Source organism: Phoca vitulina, unplaced genomic scaffold (genome assembly GCF_004348235.1).
Source record: "Phoca vitulina isolate PV1807 unplaced genomic scaffold, GSC_HSeal_1.0 scaffold13, whole genome shotgun sequence".
Taxonomy (NCBI): Eukaryota; Metazoa; Chordata; class Mammalia; order Carnivora; family Phocidae; genus Phoca; species Phoca vitulina.
In genome coordinates, this window is record NW_022589716.1 from 7,557,524 (window position 1) to 7,577,169 (window position 19,646).

Genomic DNA, 19,646 nt, shown 5'->3' on the forward strand with positions numbered 1-19,646 from the left:
GTAAACTCTCTCTCATAGAGCCTTCCAGAAAGTGCTCTCATGGCACTGCTGGATACATCCCAAGCCACTGGGCAGCTCTGATGTTTGGAGGCCACTCACTGTAACATCTCAGGTGAGCAACCTCACTCACCACCACTCACGACCACAATTCCCTAAAGAGAACCAGAAACAAGGCCTCAAACACCTCTATTCGACCACTTAGGTACATCCAGTACCCGAGAAAACCAACACCAGTCAGTGTCCCCAGGGAGCACTCGCAGACACTGACCAGCAACTGCGACAATTTGTGTACTCACTTTTCTGACAATGGGCTGCTGGCCTTCTACACAGCCATACCAGTTTAGTAATTTATTCCAGGCCTCTGTTGGGACCAATACATAGTCCAATTCATCAATTAAATGTTCTTTCAAGGTCTGACTCTCAGGATCTGAAAAAAGAAAACAGCTCATAACTCACTGCTCTTCTCCCCAGAAATATTTGTTTTACAGGATTCTTATGTACTTTTCAGAAATAAGAAAATTATTTATAGGAACAAGTACAAAATTCCAAAATTCTGTCACTAGCTATAACACAGAGCAGACCTGACAACTGTCTTCAGCCACGCCTTCAAAGGAACGTGTATTTCTTCTATAATGAAATGGAGTAGGGAGAATAAAAAAGTCCAATTTATATTTTCAACATGCTTCCAGATTCCACAATGAAAACTGTTAATTACGAATATTTAACATAATATTCTGCTTAGTGAAACTTCATTGAGGTCAAGTATCTTCTGAAAGATTTACTAAGAAAGCAACAAACCCATCATTGAAGTTAACTTTATTTTACCAAGAGTCATTCAATATTCTTAGTTTTCCAGTCCAAGTCAAAACCCAGCTGGACAACCCCTTATGGAGGGGGAATGTCTTTAACACCCTAACATGCTAAACATCCACCTCACACCCACCACAGGCAGGCAACATGACTAGGAGTCAGAAGCGGACATCCACAATCAGAAACACACCCTCAACTGACGACCAAGGAACTGGATCAAGGGAACGCTGATCACCTCCCATCAACAGAGCCTCCCTGTGCCCAGCAACACCCAGTCCTGCTGTAGTGGGTACAAAAGTACCCACAATGGTGCAACTCATCTGTAACTCAAGGCATATGATGTTTTTTTGTGTTTTTTTTGTTTTGTTTTTTTTAAAGATTTTATTTATTTATTTGACAGAGAGAGAGAGAGAAAATGAGCACAAGCAGGGGGAGTGGCAGGCAGAGGCAGAGGGAGAAGCAGGCTCCCCACAGAGAAGGGGGAGCCCGATGTGGGACTCAATCCCAGGACTCCGGGATCATGACCTGAGCCGAAGGCAGTCGCTTAACCAACTGAGCCACCCAGGCGCCCAAGGCATATGATGTTAAAAACAAAAACCAAAACCATAAGCAGCTTTCACAAAGTGACTGCGGCTTCCCATCACCCACACCCCCCTTCACCCCCACACCAGTTTATACCCTATCCCATCAGCTCTTCTGTCCTTCCTTATATCAAGTTTCAGATCTGATCCACCTCTGCTTTTTTCATTTCCAGGGAGAATAGGAAAGGAATTAAATAGCAGCAAAGGACAGGAATACCAAGGTGAGATGGGTGAACGGATAAACATGATAGGGTATATACCTACAGTGGAATATTATTCAGCCTTCAAATGGAAGGGAATTCTGACACATGCTGCAACGATGAACCCAAAAATATTATACTAAATAAAATAATGCAGTCACAGAAAAACAAATACTTAACGATTCCACTTAAATGAGGTATCTGGAGTAGTCAGATTCAAACACAGAAAATAGAATGGTGGCTGCCAGGGGCTTGGAGGAAAGGAGATTGGGAGTTATTGTTTAACGGGTGGGGGGTTTCAGTTTTGCAAGGCGAAAAAGTTCTGGAGATTGGTTGCAAAACAATGTGAATATACTTAATACTATTGAACTATACACTTACAAATGATCGAGATGATAAACTTTGTTATGTATATTTTACCATAGTTAAAAAAAAAAAAAAAGATGGATCCTCCTCATTGATGAGCCAACCACTTTCCACAGCAGCTCTGGCATGATTATTAACACTGACAGAGCAGGCCTTTTCTGTTGAGCAACAGAAGGATGATCCACTGGTATCGGTCTGCTTGAGACAAAAGCTTCCCCCCCCAAATTGACATTTTTCTCTGATTTACAAATTAAACTTTTCTGAATTATAAATTAAACCTTTCTCTGATTTATAAATTGAAACTCATAGAAGTTATTCACTTCTTGTCTTACTTGGGGAGATACATTTCTGCCTTTCTAACACTAAGCACTACGCACATCTGCCTATACACACTGTGCCGAGCAGCCGCCAGAAACCTGTAAATGTGGGAAAGGAACACACCGTTTTCAGCATCACCAACCCCAAGTACATCATTTCCATGGGGCATCTTCCCCTCTAAGGCTCTATGATGACTTTCGCACACATCCCTCTTACACACTCAGTGCAAATGCAGGAAACATGACTGGAATTCCCAATTCAGTTTACTATTTTCACTTGAAACAGGATCACTCTAAAGGCATCATGCTCAAAATCACACAGAGGTTTGGGAATGAGGATTTAGTCTCTGCAAATTTCTTCCACAGAGGCAAATAAAGGGGAAAACTGAGAGCACTGCTTGGCCTAAGCACAGGGATTTCATCTGATATACAGTAGAGGCAGAGGTGGAAAAAAGAAAAGGTGCTCTGCAGACAACGTAAGGAAGGACATGCTAGAGCCCATCCTTCCCACACTTTCAAGAGCCCCATCCAGCCACTTCCATGTCCGTAGGTGAAAGGCAGCCTGACTGGGACTGACAGGTGACTGACAGCCTGGGAACTGAGGGGTGACCCTCATTCACCAGAGATAGGTCATTCCTATACCGTCAATGTTCTAAGCAGGGTCTGAACACAATGTACTTCTCACCTCCTAAGCACATAGCAAATGTTTCAAGGAAAAGCCAGATGACATTAAATTGGGAGACCACGGAAGAAATGCTTGCCCTTAGCTGAAGGTCACGCAAAATGATTTCACAGAGCCCCTCTAGCCCTAGGATTCTCATCATTAGTATTCTTAAAAGCATTAAGAAATCTTCTGTTTAGGGGCACCTGGGTGGCTCAGTCGGTTAAGTGTCTGCCTTCGGCTCAGGTCATGATCCCAGGGTCCTGGGATCAAGCCCCGCATCGGGCTCCCTGCTCGGTGGGAAGCCTGCTTCTCCCTTTCCCACTCCCCCTGCTTGTGTTCCCTCTCTCGCTGTGTCTCTGTCTGTCAAATAAATAAATAAAAATCTTAAAAAAAAAAAAAAAGAAAGAAATCTATTTAAAAAAAAAAAGAGGGGCACCTGGCTGACTCAGTCAGTACAGCATGCAACTCCTGATCTTGGTGTTGTGAGTTTGAGCCCCACACTGGGGTTAGAGATTACTAAAGAAAAAAAAAAAAAGGCAGGGGGAGGAAAAGTGCAAACACACTGCTGTGCTCCCTTATGCCAACTTCATGGTGTGATGCCACCATCTGACCTACATCAGGAAACAAAGCACATGAATTATTGTGTCACTTGACCTCCCCTAAAACAAGTCTGAGCTGAAGCACTGCCCATTTTTAAAAAACACGCAGGTTAGGGGCGCCTGCGTGGCTCAGTTGTTAAGCGTCTGCCTTCTGCTCAGGTCGTGATCCCAGGGTCCTGGGATCGAGCCCCGCATCGGGCTCCCTGCTCAGCAGGAAGCCGGCTTCTCCCTCTCCCCCTGCTTGTGTTCCTTCTCTATCTCTCTCTGTCAAATAAATAAATAAAATCTTTTTAAATAAATAAATAAATAAATAAATAATGAAAATAAAAAACACCCAGGTTAATGAGAGACGATGGACTCTGAAAAACAAACTGAGGGTTCGAGAGGGGAGGGGGTGGGAGGATGGGTTAGCCTGGTGATGGGTATTAAAGAGGGCACGTTCTGCATGGAGCACTGGGTGTTATACACAAACAATGAATCATGGAACACTACATCAAAAACTAATGATGTAATGTATGGTGATTAACATAACAATAAAAAATTGGAGGAAAAAAAAACCACCCAGGTTAGTGTTAAGTACTTGGATCAAGCCTCATACGTGTCTGCCTTCCTACCGCTCTGATTTTGGACATAATCAACAGATCACTCTCATCCTGCTTGCAAGGGAGTCTAAAGCTTAGCAGAACACAGCCTGGGAAAGGTCAACTGTCATATCTATGCATCTACAGGTACAAGCCCAGCTCTGGTATGTCATGCATCATTTTTTCAATCACTTCTTCCAATGGGAGCTGACTGTGATAACTCTACCTTCCCCCTCTCCTCACACACTCCTATGACAAACAACCATCATAGGAATGCTTGATGGATGTAAACAGGTCTGCAATTTGTTCCACTGCAACGGTAACACAGAAAATTCTGGTGCCCAAATTTCAGATTCCAGATGCAATTTCAAAATAATATCCTATTTCTTTCCATTCCACATGCTAGTCTAAAATCTGACATCTCGAACAAAACTATTTTGCAAAAAGAAAAATACTAGAGGCATGCTCCTGTGTGAAGTACTTAGTTTAGGGAAAAAGTAGCTTTACTCCTCCCTGACGGTCTTACAAAGATGTCTGCTATAGATGCAAATCAAGGACACTTGTTTCTATCCCATCACAGCAGGAAAGTCAGGTTCACAATATCCCTGTTACCGATAAACACGACCTCAGGTCACTGCCTAGGTGGGTATTTCAGTTAGAAAAGCAATGGGATACTATACCTGAAAAGAGTCCGGAGTTATCTATTGGGCCAGGAAATAGATTGTGTTCACCCACATTGTACATATCCCAGCTGTCGAAACCCACATACTTCTTCCACTGCTTGAACCACCGGCTGTCAATAAGATACCTAGAGACAGATAAAAATTTACTATACCAGAAAAACTGAGGTTCTAAGTTTTTGCAGTTGCTCCTTTAATTTTTTTTATGATCTTTCCATCTGGGGAACACACATTCCCCATTTCAAAACACATTCTCAAGAACAAGAGCAGGACTAGGCCTCAAGATGGCACAGACAGACTGGCCCAAGACAGGAGTCCATTAAGTGAAATGACTGTTGAAAGAATGAATAGAGGCGCCTGGCTGGTTCAGTCAATCTGGAGTGTGTGTGCAACTCTTGATCTCAGGGTCATGAGTTCAAGCCCCATGTTGGGCATAGAGCTTACTTAAAAATAAATATTTTTATTAAAATACAACAACAACAACAACAAAAGACAGGTGCCTGGGTGGCGCAGCTGGTGTCCAGCTCTTGATTTCAGCTCAGGTCGTGAGATCAAGCCCCATGTTGGGCTCCTTGCTCAGCGTGTGGAGTCTGCTTGAGATTCTCTCTCTCTCTCTGCCTCTCCCCCGACTCACGCACTCTCACTAAATAAAATCTTTAAATTAAAGAAAAAAAAAAAAGAATGAGGGGTGCCCAGGTGGCTCAGTTAAGCATCTGACTCTTGGTATCAGCTCAGGTCCTGATCTCAGGGTTGTGAGTTTAAGCCCCACATTGGGCTCTACACTGGGCATGGAACCTACTTAAAAAAAGAAAAAAAAATGAATGGATAAAAGGAAATGATTGGCTTCAAAATGCTTATTTAAGTGAAGTCCTCCTATGAGTAAAATCTTGTTTGCCAAGGAGCAAGTCATTAATTTCCTAATGATCTTTAAAGAGGTCCTTGTTGGGGCACCTGGGTGGGTCAGATGGTTGGGCATCTGCCTTCAGCTTGGGTCATGGTCTCCAGGTCCTGGGATCGAGCCCTCCATCGGGCTCCTAGCTCAGCGGGGAGTCTGCTTCTCCCTCTCTCTCTGCCTCTCCCCCTGCTTGTGCTCTCTCTGTCTCTCTCTCAAATGAATAAATAAAATCTTAAAAAAAAAAAAAATTAAAAATTGTACATATCCCAGCTGTCGAGACCCACATACTTCTTTATTAAGAAGTACTTCTTGTTAATTTAAAAAAAAAAAAAGAGGTCCTTGTCCAGAACAGAAAGTTTGGTTATACTGCTTGACATGAAAAGCATTACACTAATTCTCTTTCTGAAAATGGGAAAATAACACCATACAATTCAGGTTTCCTTTGAGTACCAAAGAAGACATTTTAAAAACATGTGCTTGGGGAGCCTCGGTGGAGTCTCCTTTCGGCTCAGGTCATGATCTCAGGGTCCTGGGATCGAACCCCGCATCGGGCTCCCTGCTCAGCGGGAAGCCTGCTTCTCCCTCTCCCACTCCCCTTGCTTGTGTTCCCTCTCTCACTGTGTCTCTATCAAATAAATAAATAAAATATTTAAAAAAAATAAAAACGTGTGCTTAAAATAAAAAGTACACACATGCATATAATAGTGTCTAGGTATGGTACTATATATATATAATAGTTTCTAGTCTCTAATTATTGATCTGGTTATATTTTAAAAGTACCACTATGAAAAAATAAAAAAATATAAGTATCACTCAATTAAGACAGAAGAAGTAAATCTCTGTGGAGAAAAAAAGCACAATTATATCGGTGAGTCCTTTAAGTTGTTCCTGTTGTTGTTTTTAAGATTTTACCTATCTATTCATTTGAGAGAGAGAGTGGGAGAGAGAGAGAGTAAGAGAGCACAAGCCGGGGAGAGGGAGAGGGAGAAGCAGGCTCCCCGCTGAGCAGGGAGCCCCACTCAGGGCTCGATCCTAGGACCTGGGATCATCACCTGAGCCGAAGGCATATGCTTAACCAACTGAGCCACCCAAAACAAACCTCAGCAATCAGGCAGCTTCCCAGAGGCCACAAGGATTCATAAATACATCCAAATCTTTAAAATGCTCTTTTCCCTCCAAACACTTTTAGTGTGTGATCTTAGTCTATCTCAAACTTCCTCTGGTTCTGCTGAATATTCTTCGTATGTGACCCCTATGCAAGGTAACTTCTGCTTGCCCTGCCTCTCACAGCTTGGCCAGCTGTACAGCCCTATCAGAACTCCTCCTAATCCCAATGCTTCCCTTCCCTGGGCAATTCCTCTGTTACCTAAGTGGCATTATCAACACCACCATAATTTCTTAAAGATGGATGTCCAATCATATTCGATGCAAAGCGAAGCCCTAGGTTTCTACTCTCACATGATAATACCACCCAGGAATCTCTTCACTAGTGGAGTATTGTCCCTTCTACTAAACAATTTATTAAGAAACCTCCTATCTCCGACTTGCTTTTCTAAACCTTGGACTTTTAATCTTTTCATCTAGGCTCTAAGCTATCCTCCCCTCCCACTCGGAAATACTGCTGCCACAATTATTTTTGACATCTGCCACCAAAATAACCTGGGGCTCTCAAACATTTGTTCAACTTCTGACCTTGACATCTGTTCCGCAGTTTACAAGTTACAAAAGTATCTACTTCTGATCTTCTCCTCAACCCATAAGGTGGGGGTGCCAAATATTGCTACCCGGACTTTAACAGTAAGGCACCAGGGTGTGGGAGGTGTGGTCGCCTTCGCTCAAGATCACACAGCGAGTCCTCGAAAGTAAAAGGCTCTTCCCATCCAGAAGGTCCCCGTAAGCACTCCCCTATTCCCCCTCCTGCAGCCCTTGCCCCCACCGGATCCGCCCTCTGGGGCTCCGAATGGGCCAGGACAACCCCCACACTTTCCCCGAGGTGATTCTGTGGTCCCTCTCCTGAGAGGCAGGGTCCAGGACACCCTCTCAGGGTCACTCACACCGCCCCCGCCCGGCCCCTACCCAAGCCGGGAAAAAGGGGTCCGGCCTGAGGGCCAAAGCCCCTGCCCCTGGGCCTGGGCGGCGGAAACGCGGGTCCGGTGCTCACCACTGCGCCCCACGTTGGAGCGTGGTCCTCATCAAGGCCCCGAGCTCGGATTTCTGGGTCTCCGCATCCGGCCGCTCACGGCAGCCTCCACCTTCCGCCATCTCGTCCACGGCCCCGGCCCCGGCCCAGCCGGCCCGGACATCCGCCTCGCGCACTGCGTGCTGTGGGCCGCGCCCACGCACGGACGCAAGCACGCACGCGCGCGCGCGCTCCCAAGCCCCACCTCGCGCCGCGGCCTCGAACGCCCTCCCTCCCGCCTCTGCCTTTCCTCCCCACCTCTCACGCACCGTCCCTCTCCCACGGGTGCGCCGCGGAGCCAGGAGGGGGCCGGAAGAGGAGGTGGGCGCTGGCGAACTAGCCGCCCCTTCCTCCCGCCCTGCGGGTGGAGCCGCGGCGTGCTTGTTCCGCGTCCCTCTTGCTGTCTAGCCCGGCCGTCTCTAGGGCCCTGACCGCAGGCCCCTCGACCCCTCGGGCAACCCGTCCAGGCCGGCGGTGTTAGCCTGCTCTTAGATAAACCCAGGGCCAGGTACGGGAAGCCCAGGAAGTAGCTTTTCTTGCTTTGAGCTGGAGACCTTAGGCCAGTCGTTAGCCGCCCAAACGTGAGATCGGGGTGCCTGCCCTGGAGGCCCTACAGGGATTTGGGGGACTGCCGGGTGCACCAGCGCGTTGGGACCGGGACTCGATGGTGCGGTCTAGTCATTAACACTCCTCTCAAACAGTCTAGACGCCAGAAACAGCCCACGACAGAATTCCCCAAGCCCTCCACACTGAGCTAGCTACTTGCCTTGGCAGGGAGACAAGCAGCTGCTGAGTGGCGATAGCAACGGGGGAAGAAGGAGAGGTCCAGGTGTGTTCTCCACATTAGGTGCTCAAGCTGCTTCTTAATTTGTTGCTGCAACAAGATGCAGTGTCCTGAACACTGTATGTTTTCCACTCGACCCTGCATACAAAAAGCACAGCCCTCCTCATGGAGTGGGAAGTAAGCCCAGAGCAAGGAGGAGACCGAGCAGCTGGCTAGCCGCTGGTCTAGCAGTTCCTGCCCTCAAAAATAAGTCACAGTGCCCGACTTGAAACAATCTAATGGAGAAGAGATCCTCCACAAATAACCCCAGGGTTAAGCAGTGTGTGGTAGGTAAGTGCCATTAAAGGGTATGAACCAAAGACTGTAGACCCCCGAGCTTGTGAAAGGCAGACTTTGGCTTGGTAGCATTTGAGTGTGGTTTTAAAGAAGCATAGAAATCGTGGTGCATGCTATAGGAAGGGAAATTGCAGGATCAGTTTCTGGAACAAGAAGGGCAGAATCAAAGAGCGAGGGTTAGACCAGTTAAGTTGGGCACAGACTACTGGAAAGAACCTTCGATCTAAAGCTAAAACAGAGGCCAGAAGGGCCACATATTCTGCTTTAAATGGCCCACAGATATTGTAAAAGGTTTTGGAGCAGAGACAAAATGGCTGAGGGTGCTTTATACCCACAATGGTGAAGCCCAGGAGAGACCTGTTAAGAACCTTTAACTGGAGAGATGGCAATGAGGGAGGAGAGGAGAAAGAGATGAGCCTTGTTCAGTGTTGGGGATGGAGGAGGGAGCACTGGCCAGGTGAAGGTGTGGTAGGTCATTTGAGCAGATTTACTATTTTAATGTCCGGGTTTGGCTGATTGAAATTAACATGAATGGAATTTGCACTGCCTGGGACACCCCTCAGGTACCATCTGGTAACACAGGCCTCCTCGTAGCTGGGTAGATAGGAGAGGAAAAGGAAATTTGGAATTAAAAGCGCCTTGAATAACCAAATAACCTTATAGCTGTTAATCCTCTGCAGACAAGAGTTACCACCACGTGGTAATTCTACACCTGGGAAGCCAGCCCTGACAATCCGACTGCCTTTCTGTGAAACTTATTTGAAAGCGTTAAAAATGTTGTGAAATAAGAAACACTACCTTCAGCCCTGTTACTTATGGAAAAAGAAAGCTGGGTTATCGACATGACTTCAGAACCTACATTAGAGGGTGTCTACTCTCTTCTTTTTCTTTAGCAACTTCCCCTTTACCATTTATGACGGGTCAGAGTCTTAAGGAAGTAGGACAAGTCCTCAGCACCACTAGAAAAGGGGACAAAACCTAATTATAAATAAGAAAACTTTGGAAAACCTTTTTAAGGCAGGATCTCTTCAGTGCTATTAAATGGCTGTAAAAATCTTGCTCTAATTGTGGGTAGTTCCTAAAAAATTTACACTAAGATCACAAAGTGCCAGTAGTTAAAATGCGAGGAATAGGGGTGCCTGGGTGGCTCAGTCTGTTAAGAGGCTGCCTTTGGCTCGGGTCATGATCCCAGGGTCCTGGGATCGAGCCTCGAGTCGGGCTCCCTGCTCAGAGGAGAGCCTGCTTCTCCCTCTCCCTCTGCCTGCCTCTCTGCCAACTTGTGCTCTCTCTCTCTCTGCCAAACAAATAAAATCTTTAAAAATATATTTTAAAATGCGAGGAATAAGGTGAAACTTCATAGTCAGAAAGTCATTATTTCCAAAGTATTAAAACATTTTTAATGGGATGCCTGGCTGGCTCAGTCGCAAGAGCATGTGACTCTTGATCTCGCCTGGCTGGCTCAGTCGCAAGAGCATGTGACTCTTGATCTCAGGGTCGTGAGTTCGAGCCCCATGTTGGGTACAGAGATTACTTAAATAAATAGAAATTTTTAAAAAAATTAAATTAAAAAACAGAACACTTTTAGTGAGTTTCATTAAAATGTTAAAGATTGGGAACTAGAAACAATAAACATCTGCCTGTGTGTTCCTGCTGTTGTGGATGACCTGTGGATTTGGGAGGAAATGAGTGATTCAGCTCAGGAGACACCCTGGCACCAGGGCATGTTCTCTGTTGGGCCTTTTACCTTAGGGAGAGGTGTAGGCCAACTAGGGCACTCGCTTGGCCTCATAACCAAACTCCAGAACTGAACAACCCACCCATTGCCATGATAGCTTGGGCCACAAGAACAGGAAAGAAAGCATGAAGGGAGCTATAGAGGAAACAGGTTTGACTGATCGGTCACATACTGCTTGATCGTGGACTGTGATGACCTAATTGAGAGTTTGTAATGTCTGGGTGTGTGAACTTTAAGCTCTTGCCTTGGCTGGCACTGTGGCTTGCCCTACACCTAACTAGAGTTGGCCCTCCAAGGTAAGCAGCGGTCCACACCAGGGCCAGCAGTGACAGAGCACATGTGGCAGTGTTCACAAATATCGGGCAGCTTTTGATTACAGCTCTCTTTAGGGAAGAATTATTCTTGTTTCCTTCTTGTCTGTGCTCCTTCAACCTGCCCAGGGGACTATGAAAAAGTAAAAGGCTCTAGAAGGACATTTCAGAAGAATTAAACATCTTATCAGTGACGTTATAACCTCTGTTACAGAAGGATTAGATTACTGGGGAAGGTGACAGGCAAAGACCTGAAGGAATCTCAGAGAGGAAGTGGGATCATCTTTCCTACACTGAAGACTCATGCTGTTGGACAGATTCCATTCTGGTTATGCCACTCTTGGTGGCCAGCCCTGACTGGGCAGAGAGGGTGTGGGTTCCTGGGCCCAGGTGTGGCCCGTATCTTCTCTTCCTCCTCTAATTCTATTACCATTGGTGTCTTCCCAAATACACAAGGATTTAGCTTTTAATTGTGTTGTTTGCCCTTTGTACAGAGAAAATTCTCAATAGGCCTTTCTGGGACGAATGAGTGGAAGAATACCAGATACTAGTCATTTTTTCATTTGACTAATAATCTATTACACACAGGTACTCATAGTCCCTTCCCTCCAGAGATAAACAGCCAGTGTGGTTGGGGAAGATGTTTTCACATGTAATTACAGTTTGTGTGGTGTGTGATGAAGTGCTCCAGGAACATGGAGGGTGATGCTGCAGACACTTTGCTGGGGAGGAAACCTAAGCAACTGGTATAGGGAGCCAAGACATGCTAACATTCCCCCTGGACTTTGGGCATGTATGATGAGTCTGCAAGGGATGCTCAGGGGACCTGGGCATCTTTAGATTCACACACACATGTACAGAGGCATAGCTATGTGCTGGGGACAGAGGAGGCTAGGGTAGCGGGTGCTTCCTCTACAGGGAGACTTGGATCCCCTCCACTTCCCTCCCTGTGGAGCCAGGTGGCCTGTAGGACTGTAAGACACCGCCCAAGGCTGGCTACACATTCCCCTGGATACTGCTTGGACTCTAGGCATTTGGATGAAGTGGGCCTGTTTTGTGGTCTCTTACTCTGGCCTTTCTGGCTGCAACCATACTGGGCCTGGGGAGGGGGGGCATTGGGAGGGGGTGTTCTGTCTGAGAGATGAGTGATGGAAAGGCTGCTGGGCCTCTGCCTAGCACAACACTGTTGTATCAGGTCAGTCTCAGTGCCTCTGGATGCAATTAACAGAATACCCATCAGCAGGCTGCCTACCTAGTTGGTGATTTTTGTTTTGCTTTCTCACATGACAAATCTAGAGTTGAGTTCTTGGGGAGGTCAAAGCTGAAGGATGTCAGGGCTCAGAGTTTGCTTCTCTGTTACTCCCAGGGTTAGGGTCCGGACCCATGAGCCCTTACTGCTTAGGCAAGAACTCTTATTTGGGCTCCCAGCTCCCAATCCAGCAGTGCCTGATGCAAAGCATGTGTCTGGTAACTTGTGTGACCAGCTGGAGCTGGGCTTTATTTTAGAGCCATCCCAGCCATGTCATACCTCCGTATATGAAAGCATGCTCTTCCAGCCTATTTGTTGATTGTTAATATAACAAAAACCTGCCAACTTCAGGGTTCTTTGGCAGGAATCACTGCCCATTCTTTATAGATCCATGCTGTGTTCTCTTAGGGAAATCTTTAGGCAGTGTTTTTTACTTAGTATTATCCAAAAGTTTAAACTTAAGAGATTTATTGAACTGGGGTGCCTGGGTGGTTCAGTCGGTTGAGCGTCCGACTCTTGATTTCCACTCGGGTCATGATCTCAGGGTCGTGGGATCAAACCCTGTGTCAGGTTCTGCGATGGGTATGGAGCCGCTTGGGATTCTCTCTCCCTCTCCCTCTACCCATTCCCCCCCAACACCTCCCTTGTGCACGTGCTCTCCCTCCCTCTCTTTCAAAAAAAAAAGATATAAAGAGATTTATTGAACTGATAGGGCCAGGAGTACTTCTGAGAAAATAAACTTGTTTTACTTATTTATTTATTCATTTATTTTTAAATTTTTTTAAAAAAGATTTTATGTATTTGTTTGAAAGAGAGACAGAGGGAGCATGAGCAGGGGGAGGGGCAGAGGGAGAGGGAGAGAGAGGGAAGCAGACTCCTCTCTGAGTGCGGAGCCAGACATGGGGCTCAATCCCAGGACCCTGAGATCATGACCTGAGCCCAAATCAGACGTTTAATCAGCTGAGCCACCTATGCACCCCTATTTTTAATTTTTAAAAAAATAAGCTAGTTTTAAATGTTGTTTGTGGAACTACATTGAGACAGAATGAGGAAGTCATCTGATAAAGAGCTAACTGTGCAAGAAGTGTCTGACTGTATTTTATCAGGTTTTTTTTTCAGTTTTATTGAGGGTTAATTTACCAATAAAATTGTAAAATATTTAAAGTGTACATAGAGGTAATTTGATGTACTTCTACATGATTTTATGAGATGCAATGCTTTAAAAACAAAAAGAAAACCCAGTATTTCTGGAAGAACTGCAAAAACTAAAGCTTCCGAACCTGAGTAACAGCAGGGCCCATTCCCTTTTCAGAAGGCCTGTGGCCTAAATGCTGTTGCCTGCTCCCAGATAAGCAATGTCCTGCGGCCACTTTAACTAAACACTTGGACCTCAGGCAGGCTTGCTGGGATTCCTTCGCTTTTACTTGTTCATCTGAACTGCTGATTCACGATGGGGTGGGGCGGGTGCAGGTCAGAGCCAGTAGCGGTTTCATGGTTGAATGATAAGGAATGTGTATGTGTAGGAGTGTGTATTTGTACGTGTTGGGGGAAGATGTCCAGTTTCTTGGGGAGGAAGAGGTAGTGTTAATTGGCTTTACTCTGATTCTTCCTGAAGGAGAGCGAGTTGGAAATGACTTTCAGTTAAGGGAGGCCGGCAGCTTGAAGTCTTAGGAAGACAGGGGCAGCCACATTGGGAACTCAGAAGTTCCCTTCTTTGGCAACCCAAGGCAAAAACTGAGAGGAAAAAAAAGTGGGCGAGTAAGAGTGAGTCACCAAGCAGCTTGGGAGGGAAGAGGTTGGTTAGTTTGGAAAGCCCTGGGTTCCCATTTAGAGCCTAACCAGACAATGTGGCCTGGGCGGCACTGACCCTTTACAGGAAAGGGGAGCCTTGGAGCAGAAAGTCTGTCCTCAGGTTCAGCTGGTAGGTAGCTGAGTAGGATCCTAAGTCCCCAGACTTTCCAAAGCAGTATCTCTGGGTGAGGGCCATGGAACATTTTAACAAGTACCCTGGTGATTCTTGGGGGCTCTATGTTTAGCTCCTAGAACAGGACCTGACACATCTCGGACACTTGGTTATCTGGCTTCAATTCCAGCTGCCCCCCTGAAACTGTACTTGCTGAGGAACACTCAATCCACAAGCACTTGCCCCAGCCACGTTTATGCAATATCCCTTCTCACGGCCCCTTGACTCCATCCTGGTTTTCCCAGCTGTTCCTGTTAGCTGACCCAGGATTGGGAATCCATAGGCCTCGGGCCTAGGCCCCCCTGGTTTATTTCTTGCCACTCTCCCCAGGTGATCTCATACTCTCCAATGGCTACTTACTGTCCCCGTGGCTAGATCTTTGTCTCCAACCCATACTTCTTTTCTGAGCCTCTTTTAACTACCTGCTCCAGATACTCCATCTGGATGTCTCATGCAAGATGTCTGAATCTGAACACTCTTCTCCCCAAACCTGCTTGTCCTTGTGTTGTCCAACTCAGTCAGTGGTGCCCCCTTCCCACCTCAGACCCTTGCACACTGTACTCCCTGCCTGTCCACCCTCCATCAGTTCATTCCTCAGCTAAATGCTTCTTGACTTCTCTTCAGCTTCACTGCCATTTCCTCCAGGAGGGAAGCGGGATCCTCCCTACTGGGCCAGGCTCTCTTATTCTCAAAGTACCCTGTACTACCTCAGAACTACACATGCTTTTAGGAACTATATATTCTTTCCGCCTTTCCGAGGACTGCATTCCTGGCAGCCAACAGAACACATGACACAGGACCGAACGATGAGCCCACATTCTGGACTGGGAGACACTGTTAATGTGTTTCTGCATCCTTGTCTGCCCAAGTAGGAGCTGCGTCCAAGCCGCCCAGAGTCCCCTGGGCTGTGATAGTAAGTGGCTTCAGGTCTGTTTCAAAAGATAGGCAGCAGAGACAGGAGAGGGAGAGAGAGGTTAGACCCAAACCACACCTGAGAAGCAGCAGCTGGCTTCCAAGATAAGCCCCTGCCGTGAGCCTGACCATGCAATTCCAACTGCTAAGTGCCAAGCAGGGCATGGTCAGAAGGCCCAGTTGTATACTCTTCTCACTCTGAATACATGAGAGGCAACAAGCAGTAAGGGCGGCATGGGAGTAGACATAAATAAGCCTGGGTGGCAACATGCAAAGATCTAACAAAGTAACGGGAAAAAATTTGTAAAATTGCATGGGCTTACGACTGTGTAAAGTAGGTGGACCTGACACTTGGAGAAGCCACAGACTCTGAATGCGAGTGGGAACTCGTGGTGTTCTCTTTTATGAATGTCCTTTCATGCCTAGTCAATACTTAGAAAGGAGGCCTACTGCTGGGATTAGGCAGTTGGCTCTTGACTTGTCTTCCTATTTTTGGAATCTGGACTTTCTAACAGGACCTTGGGATGGCCCTACTAAATATCCTGGCAGAAGGAAAAACACTGGGACAGGAGTTAGGCTTTCCAGACACTACAGACAAAAGCTTAGGAAGTTCAGGCTTGGCTAAAACAAAGGCCAGGGGCGCCTGGGTGGCTCAGTCGTTAGGCGTCTGCCTTCCGCTCAGGTCATGGTCCTGGGGTCCTGGGATGGAGCCCCGCATCGGGGTCCTTGCTCAGCAGGAAGTCTGCTTCTCCCTCTCCCACTCCCCCTGCTTGCGTTCCCTCTCTCGCTGTGTCTCTGTCAAATAAATAAATAAAATCTTTCAAAATAAAAAAAATTAATAAAGGCCAAGGGGTGGGGGGGGACATGACACTTAAGCTCACAGCCCTGTGACAATGAGGTTACTAGGAAAGATGTCCCCAACTGACACAGGACACACACAAAGTTGTGCTGACACCCAACACTTTATTACTGAGGAGCCTCGTTAGGGAGGGAGTGCTGGGATGGACAAAAGCGCCTAGCTCAGGGGATTTTCCTGGAAATCAGGTGTTCCTCCATGCAGATTTCGAGGAAACACCGTCATGGATGAAATCCCGAGGGCAGCGCTGCCAAGCAGCAGGGGGCGGAGGGTTGCCTAGGCACTGCTGGGCCCCTGGGACAGCAGGGCTTCGATGTCAGGCTCGATACTGATGGTGGGAAAGCGGCGGCTGTACCTGCGCACAGGCACACCATCCGGGCCCACCAGGAACTTCTCAAAGTTCCAGGCGATGTCGTTGCGGCACACGGGAGACCAGGTGATGAACTTGGGGTCGGTCATGAGCGCAGTGGCGTCGTCACTGGGGGCTGGCAGGGACTCCCGCAGGAAGGCGAAGAGGGGGTGCGCCTGCGCGCCGTTCACCTCGCACTTCTCAAAAAGCGTGAAGTTGGGCTCGAACCCGCCGCCAGGTCGGACGTACTTGAGGGAATTCAGGATCTCTTCGTTCTTAGCGTTCTCCTGCGGGAAGGGAGAGCAGCTGGAACCCGGGGCCGCAAGGGGAGGGGAAACGTTCGGACAGCAAACGAGAAGTTTCTCGATGAGTCACCGGGCTCTTGCCCTTCTTGTACAACCCTAGGGAGACCTGACCCCAGCTGGGACGAGCGCCGGTGGGCCCGCCTCTCCGCAGCCAGGACCTGGTGCACGCCCCGCCCCCCCCGCTCTGCCCCCAGCGCGCACCTGATGCCCGAACTGGTTGCACGGGAAGCCGAGCACAACCAGGCCCCGGGGCCCGAGGCGCCGCTGCAGCTCGTTCATCTGGGTGTAGTCCCGGACCGTTGTGCCTCAGAGCGACGCCACATTCTCGATGAGCAGCACCTTGCCCCGCAGGGAACCCAGGCTCAGGGGCTCCCCGCCGGCCAGCGGGCGCGCAGAGAAGGCATACACGGAGCGCGGGGCCGCCGCCTCAACGGCGGCGGCGGCGGCGAGCGGAGCGGCACACATGGCGGGCTTTCTGACTACAGTGCGTAGCTTCGGCAGGGGACAGCGAGGACTGTGGGGTCACGTGGCGCAGGGACTTTTCCGGCCGCTCCGCCCCCCCCCCCCCGGCCCCGCCTCATCCGGCCTCCGCCCTCCCTCCCGCCGGGTGGGAGGGTGCGTCCTGGCCGGATGCGGGCACCGCCCAGGCGGTGCAGAGCCGCAGGCACGCCAGGTCCCGTCCAGGCAGCGCAGGGCTGGTGGCGTTCCCGCGAGTTCCCCAGGGCTCGGGTCCAAGAGGGCTCCGGTTCCTTCTCAAGGGTTTTTAGTTAAAGGATGGGGCAGGGCCCAAGGAGACTGGGCAGCAGCAGCAGCCGGTGCCGCTCCTCGCCACACAGCCCTCCCAGGTTAAGCCACATTACTTCTCTTGCAGTCTGTGCCCTATTGTCGCCAGGTGCACAGAGCGAGTTGTGACTTGTGGTGGTGGTGCAGTTGGCAGTGGCTGCCAAGGCAAGTTCTCTCTGCGGTGACGCGCTGTGGCTCTAGGAAGGTTAAGTTGGAGGAAAGTGGGCATTGCCCGGGGCAGCCAGGGCTCAGGCTCCAAAATGCAGCTCCAACTCCCTTCCCTGCATTCTGGGGCTGCCTGGCACGTCTTCTCATCCAGGCCTCCGATCTCCTTTTAGATCTCCAGTGTGGCACTGTCCTTAACACTGGTTTTTCCAAGGAGCCACTGAGGCCCAGCCCCCTCCCTGGCTTCTGGGGTGGACCCAGCCGATTTCAGGCCATCCTCTATACCTAATCAGCTTAACCTGAGGCTCAGGCCTGTAAGTAAAAGACACTGAAAACGGGCAGGAAGAGAAAAATGTCACACTCCTGAGATTCCTCTAGAGGAATGACTGCTTGGAGTACCCTTCATGTATCCTCCGTACAATGCATTCCCCACACTAGGCCACTGTGAACTTTAACTGACACAAAATGATCATTTCCACCTTCTTAGGAGCAGCCAGGTTAGTGCCAAATTGGGGGGGTGTGTGTCAGAATGGGGGCCAGCTGGTATTTTGCACTCTGAAGGAACCTTCCAAGGAGAGCTAGGCTGGATATATCCTCCCACTCCCAGCCCTGGAGAGAGCAACACAAACACCAGGATACAGGAAGTTTAGAAAACTGCCTTTATTCTATTAGTAGTTGGAAAAATTAACTGGTACAGAAAAAAAGTTCAGTCAGCTGGAGAGAAGAAAGAGTGCCACCCAAGAGAACTGGTGGCTCCTGTGGGAGGGAACCTGGATACAGTGAGGAAAAGCACTGTGAACTAGAGCCAGACCCTGCAGTCCAGGTGAGACAGGTCATGCCACCTTCTGAAGTGTCTAAGTGCCTCAGGCATGAAACCAAATTCCTATTTATTTAGCCCAGCTCTGGGGAGGGGGTACTGGAATATGTGGGGCCAAAAACAGGTGATATGGGCCATCTTTTTTTATCAGAGAAACTGACAAAACGGGAATTTTAAAAATGAATTTTCCATCTGACTTTATTTTCAAATACACTTTCTTTTTTAAAAAACCAATACACTTTCTGCAGGGATGACAAATATCAGTATTAGGAAATCCAATTATACAAAAAATACTACATCTAGTCTGGGGTAGATATATTTATTTTTTGGTAACATACATTAAGTGGCACTAATTACACAGTAACTATAAGGTAACTAACATGAAACCACAGAACTGTAACTCTGCCACAGCTGCATGGACTTGGGCCTTTCTGGATGAGCATTTTCAAAAAACTGGATGCCCATCACAGAGCTATGCCAATAAAATTTGTTAAGGAGTAAAGCTCTGAAGTAGGGACTCACCAGAGTACCTTGCAGCTGACAGATGGCAGGCAGGACATGTTAGTTATAAAGTAGTTACAGCCTAATTCACAAAAGTTACCAACTGTTTCTCTTTCTAGAAAGAAGCAGGAAGTTAAGAAATTCCTTGAATTAGCGCCTGGTGTGTCAGGTGGGAGTGCAGAGGAGGGCTGTTAGAGCGGTGTCAGAAGGACCCCGGTGGTCGGGTGGGTTGGACATCATTAATAATCACGGTTGGCTTCTAAATACTGGTAGCAAGATGACTTCTGATTTGTAATCTTAGGTAAATTATAGATAAATGAAAAAAGGCCAGTAATCATACACTAAGATTAATAAACAGCACTTCAAAATTAACCGCATGAGGGCTGTGCTTGCAGCAGGGTTTCACAAGACAAGGCACCCAGATTTTTTCTTCCCACGTCTGGCTTGCAGAGCAGCTCTCGTGGCCATTTCAAAAACCTCCCTCACTCCATCTTTGGTCTTTGCTGAACACTCCATGTAACCGAAAGCGCCAATCCTGTTTGCCATATCTCTGCCTTCTTCCGGTTTCACCGGCTCCTAACAAAGACAAAAGAGCACTTTCAGTTAAGTGTCACATATATGAAGTAAGTGCAAAGTACTCAAATTCAGCTTAAAAGACTTCTTTTAAAAGCTGCCAAACCCAGATTTGAGTTCTGACTTATGAAACTC

At 47.9% G+C, this 19,646-nt stretch overlaps 3 protein-coding genes across 5 annotated transcripts in view; all 3 read right to left on the minus strand.

The window, feature by feature from the left end:
* The window catches only part of USP4 (ubiquitin specific peptidase 4), a 51,482-nt gene extending 43,448 nt beyond the window's left edge, over positions 1-8,034 (minus strand). Inside the window, exons 1-3 of one of the 2 annotated variants that reach the window (XM_032411280.1) lie at positions 7,855-8,034; positions 4,799-4,926; positions 297-427 (exon numbers count right to left, since the gene is read on the minus strand). In XM_032411280.1, coding sequence (XP_032267171.1) covers positions 297-427; positions 4,799-4,926; positions 7,855-7,955 — 360 coding nt within the window. In that variant the 5' untranslated portion in view covers positions 7,956-8,034. The remainder of the gene's footprint in view (positions 1-296; positions 428-4,798; positions 4,927-7,854) is intronic. The other variant, XM_032411281.1, reaches the window with a different exon arrangement.
* An 8,074-nt stretch (positions 8,035-16,108) lies between these two features.
* On the minus strand, positions 16,109-17,207 carry GPX1 (glutathione peroxidase 1). The gene is made up of 2 exons (XM_032411284.1): positions 16,874-17,207; positions 16,109-16,654 (listed from the first exon to the last, which is right to left on the minus strand). Exons 1-2 carry the CDS (start codon positions 17,135-17,137, stop codon positions 16,295-16,297), a joined length of 624 nt encoding a protein of 207 aa, XP_032267175.1. The 5' UTR covers positions 17,138-17,207; the 3' UTR covers positions 16,109-16,294.
* Positions 17,208-18,265: 1,058 nt separating this feature from the next.
* The window catches only part of RHOA (ras homolog family member A), a 61,391-nt gene continuing 60,010 nt past the window's right edge, over positions 18,266-19,646 (minus strand). For both annotated transcript variants that reach the window (XM_032411290.1, XM_032411289.1), the window contains one exon: positions 18,266-19,514. In XM_032411290.1, the coding sequence (XP_032267181.1) occupies positions 19,341-19,514 (174 nt within the window). In that variant the 3' untranslated portion in view covers positions 18,266-19,340. The remainder of the gene's footprint in view (positions 19,515-19,646) is intronic.